The sequence below is a fragment of the Rattus norvegicus genome, chromosome 9 (genome assembly GCF_021556685.1).
Source record: "Rattus norvegicus strain SHRSP/BbbUtx chromosome 9, alternate assembly SHRSP_T2T, whole genome shotgun sequence".
In the NCBI taxonomy this organism is placed as follows: Eukaryota; Metazoa; Chordata; class Mammalia; order Rodentia; family Muridae; genus Rattus; species Rattus norvegicus.
This window is the reverse complement of record NC_141542.1, coordinates 108,917,197-108,935,537: the sequence shown is the minus strand read 5'-3', so window position 1 is coordinate 108,935,537 and position 18,341 is coordinate 108,917,197. Positions and strand designations below refer to the sequence as shown.

Below are 18,341 nucleotides of genomic sequence, written 5' to 3'. Positions count from 1 at the left end.
GAGGAAGGGCATGTGTGCTGGATAGGGTGTCAGGGAAAATGGAACCAGCTTCTGCCATTCTTCTAAAGGCTTCTGGAACCCGGGGCTCCTACTCTGTCTCAGTGGCTATGGAGTGGCTGCTGCTCAGCTCGGCCCCTGTGCCCCATGGCCAGCATGGTAGCGACCCTGAGGGTCTCCCTGGGCTTTGACAGACGGACAGAGCAGTAGACCATCTGACTCTCCAAAGCAGCTCCCACACCTGGTTTTGCTGTTGCAGTGAAGGCAAGGAGGGGCTAGCATCTGCCCGAGGAAAAGCTCTTTTGCCCTGTGTTCCAACCATCCAGGCTCTGGTTTGGGGCTGGAACACGGTGCTCCTGTCCACACTGGATAGCTGAGGGTTCATGGCAAGCCCCTCTTACCAGATGGAAATACCTCTTCATGTGCACTTAAAATCATACTTTCTTTTAATTTCTTTTGTAAACTTGTTCCTTCTCTCTGTGTACAAATCTCTCTTTTTTAAAAAAAAACATTTAATTTTTTTATGTCCACTGGTGTTTTTGTCTGTGTGAAGTTGTCAGATCCCAGACAGTTATGACCTGCCATGTGGGTGCTGGGAATTGAACCCTGGTCCTCTAAGAAGAGCAGTCAGTTCTCTTAACCACTGAGCCATCTCTCCAGCCCCTTGTATAAACTTCTTATTGTCATTTAACTACAGTTTCCTCCAGTATACACACACATACACACACACACACACACACACACACACACACACACACACACACTGAAATGGAACACTTAGCTTTTATGACCATGAATCCTAATAGGATTGTTTTTCTAGACAGAAGTTTCAGTATGGATGCTATTTGGATATACTCAATCTAAATTGTAGCCAAACTGTGAGTTGCAAACCCCATGTGGTCGCATAGCTGCAGTAGGGCATTGTGAAAAAAATCGCAACAGTAAAATACTTCTGAATGCACAAGTTCAAAGTGAAATCTGTGGCGAGTGTGGTGTGCCCTGGCTGTGAGCACTGTGTTATGTACGGCTTTGCTGCCGCCTGGATTCTGAACCCAGTGTGCACACAGTGTGCAGCTCATGTGTCGGCCAAGACCGTGGACACTGCCCGAAACACCTCGGCTCAGATTCCAGACTACGCTCTATTATAAACCACAGTTTTCTTATTGCATATATGCTTTCTCTTTGAAACATACTTCTGCCATTCTGTTCTATGCATTTATGTGAAGCAGTGTTCTTATCACTGATGCTTATAAAATCCAAATATTCAACTCTGAAAAGTATTAAAAAATCCTCTGTTCTGCAGTTTCAAATATTAAGCCAAGATTTAATTATGTAAAAGTAAACAAGCACATTTCTTATTAGTGCGTACATCTGCTTTCACCTTGTTTTCTTTCATTTGTACCATGTAGCTTTGGCTGGCCTGGAACTCACTCACTATGCAGACCAGGCTGACCTCAGACTTATGAAGCCTCTGCCTCTCAAACACTGAGTTCAAAGGCATTTACCATTCCTGGCTGCTTTCATTTTTAATAAGTGGTAAAATTATATGTAGTCAGATAATTTTAAGATAAATTTAATGATTTATCACCATGGTGACTTATATAGCGATTTTATGTACCAATATACCTGGGATTGCATAAAAATTTCTTAAGCAAAAAGGGCTTAAGAAGCCTGATAGAAGACTTGATAACAACACTCTAGAAGTTTTTTTTATAATGACTGCTACACTCTTAAGGACGCTATGGTGCTGGGATGTTCCTGTTTGGCTAAGCTGGGCTGGGAATGGTGGTCAAGGTGTGTGCCATTAAAGGGCTGCCTTGGCCTAGCATAGAATAGCCCACATGGTGAGGATAGGCGCTAGAACAGAGCTATCTTCAGGGACAGTGCAGAGTGAGGAGGAAGACCCTGAGGAGGGCCCAGTGGAGTGAAGGAACTGGAGGCTGAATCTATGGGCACATGCTTCAGATGCTCTGTGAAGACAAAGGCTACGGTAGCCTGGCCCACCCTGCACCCGGCCTGTGAGAGCTTTGAAAGGAGCAGTTGGTTCAGGGGCCAATCATGCATGTGGTAGGAAGCTGTGCTCTGCAAGCATGTACCCTACCCCTCCCTGGCTCAAAGCTGTCCCATCTTACCCCAGAAATCCCCAACCTTCTCACTCCCAGAAGACTCCTGACTCAGACCCTGGCCCAATGCAGGACCTGGGCTCTCTCTAATCCAGAGCTTCACCCACGACCTAGTGCCTGGGCCAGGAAATCTCTGTCTGCTATGGTCTCCTGTGTTCGGTCTTACCCACACCATAAGACAGGTCCTTCCTCTGACATCAGGCTCCAGCATTCCCTCATTTTAACTCACTGGGCTGGCTGCAGCTGGCGGGTGCGTCTTACCTGATTCACAGGTGGGTCCCTGGAAGCCGGCTGGGCACTGGCAACTGAAGCTGTTGACACCGTGGGTGCAGGTCCCACCGTTCTGACATGGGTGGGAAGCACACTCGTTCACATCTGAAACATGGAGCAGGCTGGGGCCTCAGTAGAGGAAGCTGTGAAGGACTTGCCAGGGCTTTGGGTAGGGATGGAGGACGGACTAGTCCCCAGTTTCAGCCAGGCCTTAACTTAGAGTGGCTAGGAGCAGCAGCAGCGACACTCACTGCCACATAACCACAGCACTTGGCTGCCATCTGTTTCGACATCGCGTGGACAGAGATCTTTGACCTTAAAGCCACTGGTGGACCTGCGGCGTCTCCCTGAACCTGGTATACGACCAGTGGGCAGGGGAATGATGTGGTATGGGTCATCAGTGGGCACCCTGCCCCCACCTGGGTACCAACGACTCACCCAGGTGGCATCTACGCCCCGTGAAGCCAGCGAGACAGGAACAGGTGTAGGAGGGATTGCCCGTGACACAGTCATCGATGCACTTGCCACCATTGAGGCACGGACGCAGGACTAGGCACACAGAGGCTGTGGACACAGGAAGGAGCCCACGCCTCATAACACTGCATCTAGGATGTGGGCAAGAGAGCCACCTTCTCTCTGCCCAAAGGACAGTTTAGTGACTACAACACTGGTGACCATGCTTCTTTGCGCTCACGTTCTGGGTCTTTGAGCTGGAGCCCTGTTTGCCTGGCAGGTACTCTTGCCAGGATCTCTTGCTGATCTTTAGTGTCCTAAGTTCTGACTCTGGCTTCCTCTGGTGGCAGACACACCCACAATCACATACACCCACAGCTCCTTCTTTTATCTTTCTAATCCTTTCCACTTCTACTATGGACACTTCTAGAAGCTCGGGCCTGCTCAGCCACCCTCCTGGTCTCCTAAGTTGGCACTTCATCATCACAGCCAGTGGTTATCATGCCTCCCTAGGGTCTCTGGAGATCTCAGCAACCCCCAAGCCCAGTTCTACGAGGCCAGGCTGGGCTCCTGAAATAAGAGGTTACTAACAAATTGGCAGGTGATCAGAAAGTCTCAAGGACTCCTATTGCCTGCTCTCAGTAGGGCTCCAGGGAGACTCCAGAGAGGCCCAGTGATCCAGCACACCATTCAGACTGTGGGTGCCTTCTGGATGGGGAGCTTAGCATCCTGTCAGCTGGCTTCACTTACAGCACTGTGCTCACCTGGTCTACTTGAAATCTTGGCTGCAAGAGGAGCTGGGCTTGCTTGGTAGTTACCCTTCCAGACACAAGGCACTGACCGTTTCTCAGGCACCACCCACCCTCCCTTCTTGAGCAAGCTTGTGTCTATATAATGTCCCACAACTGCCCTTGGCATGCAGTTTAGCTGTGTCCCTCGCTCCTAGAAAGACCACAGGCACCAAGGCATATCCCTGCAGCCATTTCCTGTGCCTTCTTATCTCAGAGACCCGGATAAAGGTGCTCCGTAATGATGGCGCCCCAAAGGGATCCTCTTCCCAGAGTGCCTTTCGACTTGAGCTGCTGTGGCTTCAAAGTATGGTTTGCCCACACATGTACCTCCATTCTCACCAGAACCTAGCACTCTGGCCTTTGACAAGGGACCCCCAGTCCCCACCACAAGTGGCACCTGCAGGACGGCTTCAGATGCTATGGCCCGGAGACTTGGTGTCAGGGCTGACTGATGGCCAGGACTGGGGCTAGGGCTGCCCTGGGATTCTGCCCTCTTAAATGCTACACTTGCTGCTCTGGTCCGTGATGGCATTGAGTTCAGCTTTGGCTTCCCAGGCTGGCCTGTCACGTGGCTCTCAGTACCCAGCGTGCCAGGCATGTTCCAGCTTCTCCCTCCCTGGTATTTCACACCCTAATCTCCCTTCACCAGACAGCCTCCCTGACTCTCAGCAGCTCTGTGTGGTATCCCTGCTGACTTCTCTTGGGGGGGACTCGGTGTCAGGGAAGGGCACCCTGTTCTGTGGCCTCATTCACATGAGCAACAAGACTGTGGGATGGTCCCAGCAGCGGCCTGTCTTCAACCCAGGTTTAGGAGGGCTTGCGATGAGGGGGGTCCTCCTAATTGGCAGGTCAGCCAGCCAGTGCCCGGACACCTCTGCACTGTGGGCAGGGTGTTTCAGGGTGTGGTACCTTCTAGAGGAGTCATGGCAGTGGAGCTGGGGTTTCTGAGTGAGCACATGACTAGTCTGGGCTACTGGAGTCATCTGCCTGTTTGTGCTCCTAGACCAGCAAGACCATAAAATGCTCTGGCTTGTCACCAACATCAGGCCTATGGATGTCCTTGTCCCCCCAACACCCACCACAGATGGAGGCAGGGGTGGGATGTGGCAACCCTGCTCCCTTCCTCTCCCCAAAAGACCTAGGTCACCTGAGGCATGGGACGGGATGGACTGTGGGGGGGGTAGGTGGGAAATTCAGTGAGGTGGTGGATAGGTTCTAGCCCCTCTGCCCCACCCCTACTGCCACAGGGTTCCTCAACCCTCCCCTCCCTGAGCCTCTTACTTGTATGGCCGCAGCCCCCCACGCGCACCTGGGCATCATCGATTCTAAACGCCCAGCGCCCGGGCACGCCCACGTTGGTGGTGGTCTCCACCTCAGCCATGTCTGCTGTGCGCGACCCAGGGATGTTGAAGTAGCGGTGCCCATCACCTGCGTTGAAACCTGCCTGGGGGCGGGGCAGAGAGGGAGGCAGGTCTCCTTACAGTCATTGAGTCCTCCCTCAGGATGGCCAAGTCAGGGACAGTGGAGAGATGGCGTTGTAAGCAGATGACACTACAGATGTTGGGGTCACTTGACTGCAGCCCCTCAGTCAAGTGTGGTACTGGAGGTCCCCTTCGCTTCCAGCACTCACCACTTAGCATGTAGGCCTCAGTAAGGGCCCAGGAGAAGTGCTACTCCAGGAAAAAGTTGGCGAATGGAGGTACACAGTATAGGGGATGGGCACATTTGGGACTGCGACCTTTATGGGAGAGCAAGGGGCAAAGGCAGCAGAGTCTATTTTGTGGTGGGCACTGAGAGGTCCGTGGGACACAGTCATGTGGCTGCCACACGCTGATCTCTGAATAGGTCTGGAGGGGAGCAGGTATCTGCTATGGTGAAGGTCTGCCTACCTCTCCTTGTGGGAGGGTCAGGGGCCCCCGGACACTGGGCACCAAGTCTATCTGGGCTTACCTGGGCTGCAATGCCTCCCAAGCCATCAGCATCACCACCACTGCTGGCGTGTGTGCCCGTAGTCCACAGGATGGACTCATAGTTGAAGATGGTGAAGGAGAACCGGCCGTCAGTGATGAGCACCGTTTGGAATGTGTTGACCTGCCAAGACACGGGGCTAGCTGTGACTGGCTGTGACTGGTTGCACTCCCTGCCCCTCATCAGAGCCTCCTTGTCCCCCAAATGGACAGCCAAGCAAGGCAGGGCCATGACGGTTATATCTCTACAGTCTAGTGCACATCGACCCCATTGTAAAGGGTCAGGGACAGAACACCTGGAGCAGACACTGTCCCCAGCCTCGAGAGGCTCCTATGGAGGCTGGGGTACAGATGTCCAGTGGGCTAGCACTCACACAGCCAAACCCACAAAGTCTGTGTGGTCAGAACAAAAACAAGGGGAAAAATCAGCTTTTAGCATTAGGTTTGATGGTTTTCCTGCCCTGTGACTCCATGAACACCCCTGAGAAGTGCACCCTGAGAGAGTGTTCCAGATTGGGGTGAGGAAATGACCCTGGGACACACGGGAAACTGGAAGAGCGCATCATGTCCCACTTCACACCCCCCATGAAAGCAAATCCCAAACTCAGTGTGGTTTTAAAACAAAAACCATGGAAGTCCTAGAAGAAAACACCAGGCAATACACATTGCAGCACAGAGACTTCTGCCACGTATTAACAGCAAAGAGAGATCAATACATTTACAGACAAAAAAAAAAAAAAAGCCTCCAAGTGGGAAAAGTGCTATAATGTCAAAATGAATGGCAGACAGTAGCAAAAAAAAAATGTATTTATAACACATGGAAGGCAAAGCTGCTGATTTCCTGTATATCCAGAACTGTGAACAATAAAAACAAAAGGACAAAAAGGATTAAGAAAACTGGCATAAGATGTGAATAAGAACATTATACCACATAGTGCGGTAGCAACAATACTAAAAAGAGCCTAGCATGTGTAGATCCGAGTATTAAAGGAGCATACCTTGCTGTGCCTGCAGGGATAGCAAAGAAGGAAGATGACAGTGTACTTATCTGGGGTGCAGGGAACAAGCACCTCTAAATGGACACCTTGGGGATACCCTGAGAAGACAGCAAACTGCTCTGGGGATGTGTGTGTCACAGCAGGATCCCATGTAGCCACGCTCTCAGGCAGTGGTAGTGCTTGGGCCTATGTCAGAGTTTCAATCATTGGAAACAGTGAAAGGATGAACAGGAATCGTTCTTCATAACATTTGGCAGGAGAGACAATAAGCAGATAAATGCTTTGTGTGGGTGACCAGAAGGGGTGACCAGAAGGGGCAACTGTCAGCAAAGGACAGTTCTGTGGCTGTGGAGTGACGAGATCTGCAAAGTGTCTCCATCCACAGCTCCAATAGGTGCTGCCTGGTCAGACTGTACTTCTGAGCATGTCCGGCCGCCTGCTGCCTTTGTTAGGGGCTTCTATAAACCCCACAGTCTGGGCTTGTCTGTTGGTCCCAATACTTGGGACACTGACTGCCAGCCAGTAGGTGCCCTCCAAAAAAGGCCTCACTGTGTGAATAAACTGCTTGGAAAGGCCATGTGCTTCCCAGGGCCTCTTTCCATGTGTCTTAGCTCCATCCACAGTAAGTGCTGGAAAATGGGTCTCTGGTGGACAGCAGCAGCCAACCACACCCACCAAAGACACCAGGGCTCAGCCAGTCCATCTGAGAGAAGTGAAACATCAGCCAGGTGTGGAGGCGCATAGCTGTGGACCCGCACCCTGAAGGATGAGCTGAGAGGACCAGAAATCGAAGGCCACCCACAGCTACATTGTGAGTTTGAAGCCAGCCTGGGTTACACCATACCCTACTCAAAACAAAACAAAACAAAACAAAACAAAAAAAAAACAAAAAAAAACAACAAAAGCCAACCAAGGTTGAGCTGGTGGCCCAGCTGCATGAGTGCTCCCTACACAAGTGTGAGGACAGGGATTTGAATGTTCGGCACAAGTACAAACTGGAACATGGCTGCACATAAGCCTGTCACTCCAATAAGGTAGTGGTGGAGGCAGGAGGATTGCTTGGGTTTTGTTGGCTGCTAGATTAGCTCAAAGAGCCTGTCTAGATGATTTAGGAAGTGACAAAGCAAGACAGGACACCCAGGACATACCCAACAGGCACACGCATACCCGCTTGAGCAAAACAACCAAAAAAACCTCCCACTAACTAATAAAAAAGTTAATTAAAAACTCCCACCTAGAACAGACCCTCCCCAACCCTGCCCACCCTGGAACTGCTAGAGAACCAAACCATTCCAGCAGAATACCTCCTAGCACCATGCCTCCAGTGTAGCCCCCACAGGAGGATTCTGTGCTGGGCTTCCCTGCTTCACTGAGGTAGGGAGAGTGAGGCTCTGTCCTCCACCCCGGCCCTGTGATTTCAGAAGTGGCAAGAGCCTGAGCCCAGAGTTGTTCTTGGGTATATGGCCACCTACATCTGACCTGCTTTGGCAGGGTCCCCAACCACACAGCCTCCCTTCCAGGCCACACAGCCACCTGGACTCACGGGGGAAGAGCTGCTGCCTCCGAAGAAGGTCACACGGTACCAGGTGGCAACAAAAACCCAGGTAGCAGAGAAGTCCGGGAGCTCAGGAAAGTACCGCCTGATGTCCTCCGTGGCTCTGTTCAGCATGGCTGCGTCGGTGGCCTCCCGGTAGTAGACGTCGCCTGCGCGTCGGTTATCCACGTCTGCCCAGAAGGCCGCTACCACACAGCGGTCTTTGGCGATGGGGAAGGCCACAGGGGTGAACTGAGAAACTTCCTTCAGGAAGGAGATGATCCCGTTGTTGTTCACCTGTGAGACAGAAAGCCAGGAAGCAGATGTACCAGGCACTGCAGAAGGTGGTCATCCCAGTGCCATCTCAGCTGCCCCACCTCCCAGCATCCTCTTAGCGGTCCAGCTCAGGCTGGCTGAGAGCCCTTGACGCCTGAAACGGGACCATGTGGTCCTGTTCTCACCTTGTATGCAGCTCCAGGCTCTGAGCTGTGTGTTAACCCACTGCTTAGTTGCTGCCTATGCTAGGGCTTTGAGGGCGTGGGCAAGGGCTCTGCATTGAGCCAAGTTTGGAAATAATAAACAAGAGGCTCAGGGACCAGCATAGCTTGGAAAGGCTGTGATGGCCAAGTTGGGAAGTGTGTGCTTGGGTCTCCGAGCAGGCAGGAGGCTCTCCCTGACCCTCAAACTTACTAGCCATGCTCTCCTGAGGCGGTTTAGCCTACCCCATCTGTGTTCTGGTTTTCTTGGCTAATACTTAACCTGCCATGTGTTAAATCTTTAAGTCAAAGGTGGGGTGTTTGGGAGCTGGTACAGTTATCGGGGAGAACTCTTATGAATGACATCAATGCCCTCATGAAAGAAACCCAAATGCTGCCTTCTGCCATGTGAGAAGACTCCAGTTTATGATCCAGAAGTCAGGCCTCACCAGTTATGGGATCTGGTAGTGCCTTGGACTTCTCAGCCTTAGGACTGTTCTTTAAATCCTGTGGCTTATACACTGCACAGTAGAAGGCATTTTGTTACAGATGGACTCTCTCTAGCTCTGACCTCACAGGGCACTAGGGTTTCAGCTTGTTGTTTGGATGGATGATGGCTATGGGGGAGGGGGAATTAAGTTGCAAAACCTGTCTTGGGTCTGAGTTCAAATGTTGACAGTGTTTGCAGAAATATCCATCATCGCTTTCTCCTCTAGATATTTACAGCCCGAAGAGTGATCCCCTATGGACAGTGCTCCTGCCAAGATTAGCTAAGCCTCCTTGTTCACAAGGACACAATAACGTCAGCTCCCTGTTCAACTGTATAAATTAGACATGCTGAGCTTCCAGGGTGCAGTCTCCATCGATAACCCAAGCCACATGATCTCGTATGTGTATCTGTGGGTCTTCTTTTCTTCAGTCCCTTGCTGTCCCTAGTCAGGGTTGTGGGACCTTCTCCGCACAAGAACATGGCAACTGGTAATGATTAACACAGTAATTAAATGCACGTTAGCACTACAGAACTGTGCATACCTAAAATCGAAGACATATGTATTTTATTACAGTAAAAAATTGGGAGGAAAGGGTCATGGCAAAAAAAAAATCTTGATGGTATTTATAAAAGAAGGTTTCTCAAAAGGCAAAATGTAACAAGCAGTCAAATACATATAACCAAGAAACAGGAGAGAGTTCAAAATGGATTTGATGCAAGTACAGAAAAGTGGTGAACTGAAACCGGAAGGCGGGTGGGTTAAGCAACTGTCAGGAATTGGGAACAGAGACAAGATGGAGCACTTGGATCACAGGCGAAGAGGCACAGAGCCGGCACAAGGACCAGAGAGCAGTAAGGACACAGGCATTGGAGAATCTTCCAGGATTGACAAGAGACATGCAGCTGCACCTCCAGACCTCGGGGACTAAAACAAAGCCACACTGAACCAGTTGGGAAAAAGTAGAAAGCCAAATGCAGGAAGGCACTCTGAAAGAAGAGAGCTGACGGACAACAGTCAGGAGCTGTTCAGGTGCTCATGGCTGACTTTTTTATAAAGCATAATCTCAATCACCACCACCACCACCACCACCACCACCACCACCACCACCACCACCACCACCACCACCATCATCATCTTATTATTATTATTATTACTATTATTATATTATTATTATACATTCCAACCACAATTCCCCCACTCCCCTCCCAATCCCCCCACCTCACCTTCATCCACCTCCCCTTTCTCCCAGATCCACCACTCCTCCATTTCCCTTCAGAAAAGGGCCAGCTTCCTAGACATGTTCTCTCTTATTAAGCCTGGACGATGCAGCCCAGTATAAGGAAAAAGGTCCCACAAGCCAGCAAAAGAGTCAGAGACAGCTCCTGCTCCCACCATTAGGAGCCCCACAGGAAAACCAAACTGCACAGCTATAACATGTATGCAGAAGGGTTAAGTCAGTCCCAACCAGGCTCTCTGGTTGGCAGTTCAACCTCTGTGAGCCCTTGTAAGCCCAAGTTAGTTGATTCTGTGGGTTTTCTTGTGGTGTTCTTGACCCCTCTGATGCTTATAATCTCTCCTCCCCCTCTTCTGCAGGACTTCTCAAGCTCTGCCTGATGTTCTGGTGGGTCTCTCTGTGCCACTTGACTTTTAATGGAAGCTAAAGAACAGTGGCATTTTAAGTTCAGTGTGCCAGGAGACAGCAGTGCCAACGTAAAGACCTAGGCTCAGAGGAGACACTGAAGCTGCTAAATGAAGGTGATTTACACAGCCAGAAATAAATGCATACACAGAAATACAGACCCACACTTAAAGATTGAATCAACCTCAAGTTGACAGGAAACGCAAGGTCAGAGATCCAAGAAGGGAAGAAAGGAGAAATTAGAGCATAAATCCATGTGGACAAGGACCAAAAGGGACACCACAGCTAATGGAACAGTGCAGAAGATCTACAAATTAAAACTCAAGACAACAAAGGCATTCTGCCTGGGAAAGGCATCAAAATGAAGTCTCCTCAGGTCACTGTATGCTCCAAGGGGGAGTAATGGGACAGTGGAGTTTTTAATGAGCTTCAGTATGTTAACAGTTGTACGGTGCCATCTGGAGAATCTTTGAGACCACAGAAGCAGCACATCCTTGACAGAGAGGTGAGATGGAGCAGTTAAAATACTCAAAATGGCTGAAAAAACTAACCACGAAACAGATAGTGTTGCAGTTCTGCTCCAGCTGCTGGAAAATTTCCCTAATGCAGGTGTGTGTAACAAACTCGGCTCCCTCAGGAGATGGTTTCCCCAGTGAAAGTGTTGCCGCCGCTCTGCTCTGGAAGGGGTGGGGGTTTGGGAGTCTGGTGGGTAGGGTAGGTTTCCCCAGTGAAAGCTCTGCTCTGGCAAAAAGTGTTACAACTGTGTTCTGAAAGGAATCCTGGCAGTCAAGAGCCAAAGAGTACGACAAGGTCACACCACAACAAGGTCACACCACAACAAACCTCCCACGAGAAGTTTATTAGGAGGGAAAAACCCAGGAGGGTGGCTGCCTCTGCCGGTGAGAAGCAGCAGAGAAGTGGGCAGCACTCAGGGTTCACAGAGGGTGTCTTGCGGAGGGCGAGGCCAGTTTTCCAGGGTGGCCTGGCATTGGAGGGATTACGTGACTCAATCTATAGGGCAAGCTCAGGGATTGGTGGGATATTTTTTTTTTCTTGTTGGGCAGAGTCTGGCCGCTCTCTGGCCTCAGGCCATTAGAAAAGGACCATTAGGGTCCTTAGGGACATCTGGGGCTAGGACCTGATCACTTCCCCACCTTGAGGGGCTGGAAGGCAGTTACAGCTGTTTTAGCCTGTATGCCCTAGCTGCTAGAACTCCTCAGGCAAGGTCGGGTCACTTGCATGCACTGAGGGTTTACAAAGGTTACAACAGTTAGAAAGTTTGCAAAGGGAGTCCATCGCTTCTCTAGCCTTTTGGCTAAGATCAAGTGTAGTAAACTTCGTTCTGCTTGAGTTGGTGTGGTTAGCCAAACCGCAAGGCAATGGAGACTGGGATCACCTGCCCATCAGCTGAAACAAACAGCACAGGATGCAGATGCACACACCTGTCCGCCACACAGTTCATTAAAATGAACCAAAGGTTCCAGTTTGGAGATACTCAGTCTAAATGCCAGCCAAAGGAGAGCTGGCACGGCTGTATCATCATCAAAGTAGACCACGAGGCCTCATGGATTCCTAGGGGTAAACATCATTTCACAACCATCATGCAGGTGTAATGGTGTCACACCTCACCATTCCTAATGGGGCCTCAGCAGACCAGTGGGTGACAAATGGACATCGGTCACTTTGTGACCACTTGAAAATATTCTCTGGTAAAATGTCTGGGCAAAACCATGTGGGCTGAGGAGGCAGCCCGGTAAGGGACGTATTCACTCTGGCCCCAGCCTTGTTTTTTGCTACAAACAAGAATGCCAGTCCCTGCCAGCTATCGGCAAGGCCATTTCCTTGGATTGTGTTTGCAGAGCTCAGCCCTGAGAGATGAAATATTGTCCTCTTGGGGCTGGAGAGCAGGCTTACTGTAAAAGCCAGGCTCCTAAGCTAAGAGAGCAAACCCACGATGTGCGTGACATCTCCTTGGGCCTCCATGTTGTCCCCAGTCACTCAGTAAGAGGTTCAGACAGAAGAACTCTCTGAAAGAGGCTCACATGACTTGACCTGGACAGACAGTTGTTGAGCAGCGTCGTGTATGTGATTGAGTCTGGCAATATGTAAAGGGGATAAATTCCTCAGAGTCATCAAGTTGTGGCTTTGTTAGGAATATGAGGCATAGCTTATATTACAAACTAATTATCTTAATGTTCGATTAAACCAATTCTCATAAAATTTAAATTATAAATTTAAAAATCGAAGGAGAAGTAAATAAGAAATACCCAATTTAATAAAAATGGAAGAAAAAAAGTTGAAGGAGAAAATCCCCAGTCCATAAGTTAAAGCTGGGCATGGTCTGAGGGTCTGTAATCCTAGAGACAGGCGGATCCTCCCAGCCTTGCAGAAGCAGAAAGCTCCTGCTTCAGGCTTTCTGTCATTTCTGACTCTGCACTGGGACTTCTGGGCAGGGAGGCCTCGGGAAAAGTTTTTGTTTTTCATTTTTTGTTCGTTTGCTTTGTACTTTTTAGTTATTCCTTTTATTTTTTAATATTATAATATACTCGTATCATTCCTCCCTTTTTCTCCCTTCCTCAAAACTCTTTCTTCCAAATGGATGGCTTCTTTCTCTCATTAATTGTTGTCACATGCATATATTTAGGCACATAAATATGAATTCTCAAACACAACCTGCTCAGCTGTACAGTGTTACTTCTATGTGTGATCGCAGGCCGGTCACCATTTGGTATTGGATGACCAACTGGGGAAATAGTCTTCCATGGGGAAGGACTGTTTCTCCTGTCCTCAGCCTTCCTTTGTTGACTGTAGTTCTTTGTATAGGGTTGAGGCCTCCTGAGCTTTCCCCATCACGGTAAGTTTCTTTTTTCTTTTTTCTTTTTCTTTCTTTCTTTTTTTTTTTTTTTTTCTGAGCTGGGGACCGAACCCAGGGCCTTGCGCTTGCTAGGAAAGCGCTCTACCACTGAGCTAAATCCCCAACCCCACGGTAAGTTTTAATATCTGTCCTTCTAGCTTATGTTCCCAAAATGGCCCTGGTTTTTCTTTCGTGTGTGTGTGTGTGTGTGTGTGTGTGTGTGTGTGTGTGTGTGTGTACATGCATGTACACACCTGCAGAAGCCAGACAAGAAGAACATTGGCTTTCTCCCTATATTGCCGTCCACCTTATGTTTTAAAAACATTTAGTTAGTTGTGGGTATGATGGGGTGGCTACATATTTATGGCCTATGTGTAGAGGTCAGTGGACAACTTGTAGGAGCTGGTCTCTCCTGTGATATGGACCCGAGGGACTGCACTGAAGTCATCAGGCTCATCAGCACGTGCCTTCACCACCAAGCACACCCATAGGTGTCCACGAAGTATGCACCCCTCCCTAGAATATTCTCCCGTCTGCAACCAGACGGCTAAGCCTGGATGTCACCGTGACAGTGGAATAGCCAGGCACAGAAAGACAAACACCACATGGCCTCACACAGAGAATGTGAAAACACGAACCTCAGAGCAGAGAGTAGATGTGTAAGACATGGGAAATTGGGGGAGGGGGGGCAAGAGGCAGCAGGAATGGATTTTAGTCTTCAGGCATTAGTTATATAAGGCTCTAGTCCCATGGTGTTAGTTGCATTGGAAATACAGTATCACTCGCTTGATATCAGATCAAATCCCACCTGTGCCAAGCACCCGTAAAGGAAGGCACGTTTTTACCATGGCCGTCATTCTCAGTGTACACATAATCATTGCATTGCATAAAACTCAAACACACACACACACACACACACACACACACACACACACACACACACGTAATTTTGTCAATTTTACTCCAATAAAACTGGGAAATTTAACTAAAACAAAACTAAGAAGAACCAGTGTCTATCACTGTAAGGCACATAAACATCTCACAGTCTTCTCTGACTGTCACACAGCAATGACAAGGAGTAGACAGGACCATCGGGAGCAGGGTAGCCAGATGTGGTTGCTCTGGAAACAGTGAAGGAAAGAAGGTGGTACCTCTTTGTGGATGGAGTGAAGGCTGTGGACAGGCCTCAAGGACCTGCTGTTAGAGCCAGAGGGACATGCAGGGGTTGGCCAGTGGGGACCGCCCAGAGGTGGGGTGCAGGGTACAGTGGACAGCCCTAGGCCTCTTCTGGGAGGAAAGACCAGCGGGGTCTGCATTACACTTGCTTTTCTTGGTACACACACGTCAGGAATCCCTTTCTGACTGTGCTTTAGAGAAAAGATATAAAGACTAAAAGTCACAGACGGCAAAGGCTACTGACTAAGAGGTGGTCAGTGTCTTTGGGGCTGGCACTACAGATGGCGATGTGCCACCTACAGACTGGGGTCCTGTTGTGCTGCCCCCTCCCCACAACCACACGCTCATGGACCACTCACAGCCCCCTGAGTTTTCCTTCCTGCCTTAGAGTGTGAGGTGTACCCTGTGTTTAGAAGAGGCCTCTGGCCTTTAAGGTCTCCTCAGCTCCACCCTACACTGCTGCTGTTCTTCTCAGGGTTGGGTAGGAGCAGGCCCAGAGCTGTGGGGGGAGAGAGTCCAGGAAGGAGGCAGAACAAGCCAGCCCTGTTCCCATGCCAGGCCTGGGCAGTGCCAGGACCACAGCAGAGCAGGTATGGGAGCCCAGATGCTGGGCTGGCTCATTCCCTTTCCTGGGCACAGTGTCACTGCCTTCCTTTCTCCAGATGGGATGCATGAGTTTCTTGTGGAGGTGGGCAACGGCAAGGCCCAGGCCAGAGGTCTAGGGAGTAACGCGTTGCCCTCCGCTTCAGGCCCCGGCAGAAGTTGTGTCTCCCTACATGTCATTTATTATAGTTTCTGTGTACTTGTGACGCCACTTTGCAAAACATGCAGGACAGTGTGGAAAACCAGAAGGAATGAGACCTGAGTGCCTGACTGATCCCCCCTCCTTCCCGTCCCTCCCAGAACCCTAGATGCCAGGCATTCCTAGACAAGCAACTGTTTGATCCTTGCCCTTGCTTTACAGGTGACATCCAGTCAGCTACTCAGCCACTAGCTCCTCAGAAACCTGATCATGAGCCCAGACGTTGTCCTAAGTGGGGGCTGCACCTGCAGAAATGCCGAATTCCCACCACCTCCACCTCCACCACCACCACCACAAAAAAAAAAAAAAAAAAAAAAAAAAAAAAAAAAAAGCCTGCCACCCTGGGAAGAAGGATCTGCCTGGCCTTGGTTCCAGAGTCGTCGTAGCCTTCCCTGGCCCTTTCCTGAAAGTTAGGCCTGCAGGGCCTTCCTGTGGCCACTCCCAGGCCTCCTCTGGGACCAGCAGTTCTTGGGCCAGTTCAGGAACACCGCCCTCTCTTCAGGCTGAACACCTGTTGTTGAGACAAACAGGGCTGCCACTTGGAGTCACACTCCAGGGTGGGTGATGTTCCAGGAGGGACCCTTCAGGATGACTGCTGGCAAAGTCTGCAGAGGACAGAGAAGAGTATAGACCATCCCTGCTTCCCAGGGATGCCCTCCCCTCCTTGGCTAGCTAGCCTTGCCAGGACCAGGCTGTGCAGGGGCAAGCCGAGATTCCTGGTCAGCTGCCCAACTTCCTTGGGAGGCTGGGAGCACACAGTGGAGGAGGTTAGAGTATCCTGGATGGTGTGTGACTGCCTACATGCCTGCCTGCCCACACTCTCCTGTCACCGCTCCCCCTTACTTCCCCCTTCTTGCTTCTGCAGGAAGGTGGCCCTGGCTGGAGGAAGCAGAGAGGCAGGGCTGTTGGCATTTCCGACTTGTTTGAAGTCAGGAACGCCTGAACACCAAGTGCAATGTGACCCGAGCTTGGGCCAACTACCCTGAAGCCTGGGGCCAGAGGCTGCTCTGAGTAGAGGCTCTGGCCTACAAGAGAGACTGCTCTAGTCATGCCAACATCTGATCAGATCAATCCCAGTTTCGGCTTCTCTATCCTGACCCAGATGACAAAGTTCTCCCAACCCCATGTTTTTTACACTTGTTTTGAGGGCTATAGGCATGTCTTTCATTTCCTGTCAGCCTTCTGGGCAGCTAGGGATCCTCTTACAGGCATGGTGGGGGCTGGTGTCCTGGGCAGGACTGCTGTGTGAGCATCCCTTATTCTCAGCCCTGGAGGGCTCCCCGAGAAAAGCACCTTGAGACAGCCATCATGGAGTTATATACATAATTGTGGGAGGGACAAGAGAGTCACTAGGGGCAGTCAGGATAAATTGCAGGAGGGGTCATTTGGGATTTTGTCTGTGCTTACTCTTGCCATCTGTCCACAGTGTCTCCCTTAGCTCACTTTCTGGTATGATGTCTTTATCTAAGCCTGTGACAGAGTATGGCCGGAGGTGCTCTTTTATGCACCGTCTCCAGATGTCTCTGACTTGTCCTGTGTGAATGGAGCTGTTGCTTCACCCCCAGCACACCTGACCAGGTGCTGCTTAAGTGCCAGGTTCAGCAGGGCCAGAACCCAGCCATCTGGACATTCCCCGCCAGTGAGTAATGACTGTGCCATGCCTCATGGTCTAACACCCTTTTGTGTCCACCACTGGCTAGGCCACTGCCTCCTGGACTCACTTGAAACTTTGGGCCTTTAGCCTGCAGGGAGAAGAGCCTCTTTCTGGCCTCCCAGAAGAGCTGCAGCTGCCATGTCAGAGGGAGAATTCCCAGGCCAAGCTTGTGGCCTCCTCCCCACATAGAGCGTGGAGTCCTCCAAACTGGACTCCTGGGTACAGTGGTCGTGTCTCTGGGATCTCGTTCCGGTTCTCATCCCCAGTGGTCCTCTAAAGTTCCTGTGCCTTCTCCACTTCCCATCCTGCCATCTAGTACAGACAACAGATAATGTTTGTCTCAGGGGCCTGAGAGGCTAGCTATGTCTGACTCTTGATAAGCTCTGTATAAGCTCAGAGGACACTGAGCTTGCCGTGGACGATTAGGGTCAAGGCTCTGCCTAGAAGCATTCTCTCTCTGTATTCCGAGAACCTTTAGGAGACCTGAGCATGCACCGAGTCTCAAGGACAAGGGGGCAGGTCAGTGGGTGCATAATTATGGAAGGCTTGGTGAGCAAATAACTTGGCCTGCTTTGTAAAGAAATACACACCCCACCTCATGCACGTATATCAGGCTGGGAAGATGGCTTAGTGTTGCCTCAAAAGCACAGGGACATGAGTTCTATTCTTGAAACCCTCATTAAAAAGCCAGGTGTGACGTCATGATTGTCATCCCAGCGCTGAGTAGTAGAGACCATATTCCTGGGGACTTGCTGGCCAGGAAGTCTAACTTGCTTGGCCCGAAGTGTAGGAGGTTCTCGTCACCACAAGCACACCAGTCATGTGCTTCACTAAGTCATCCTGATGTCCCAGGGTGATGGGAATTTTCAGCTCTATTGTCACCCCAGGGGACTATTTCTGCCAGGACTGTAAACACTTACATATGTTCATCATGCACATATTCCCACGTCCGAATCCACTCTCACGAGACACACAGAGATGCAGGTACTGTAAGTCAAAGTGATCCGTCCAACTCAAACCCAACACAAAGCCACATTTTATTTTATGCTTCCTCCTCTCTGAACCTTCAGTTGTCATCTCTAACAGTGATGCTCTGTGTCCTATAAGCCTTGTTGT

The 18,341-nt window shown here is 50.2% G+C and overlaps 1 protein-coding gene across 9 annotated transcripts in view; it reads right to left on the bottom strand.

The window, feature by feature from the left end:
* The window catches only part of Sned1 (sushi, nidogen and EGF-like domains 1), a 59,912-nt gene that overhangs the window by 34,383 nt on the left and 7,188 nt on the right, over window positions 1-18,341 (bottom strand). For all 9 annotated transcript variants that reach the window (XR_015628686.1, XR_015628690.1, XR_015628688.1 and 6 more), the window contains 5 exon segments: window positions 8,143-8,430; window positions 5,585-5,725; window positions 4,916-5,078; window positions 2,829-2,954; window positions 2,382-2,495 (listed from right to left, as the gene is read on the bottom strand). Coding sequence is in view for 2 of the 9 variants with exons in the window: in XM_087566511.1 (XP_087422637.1) it covers window positions 2,382-2,495; window positions 2,829-2,954; window positions 4,916-5,078; window positions 5,585-5,725; window positions 8,143-8,430 (832 nt within the window). In the remaining 7 variants the exon portion in view is untranslated.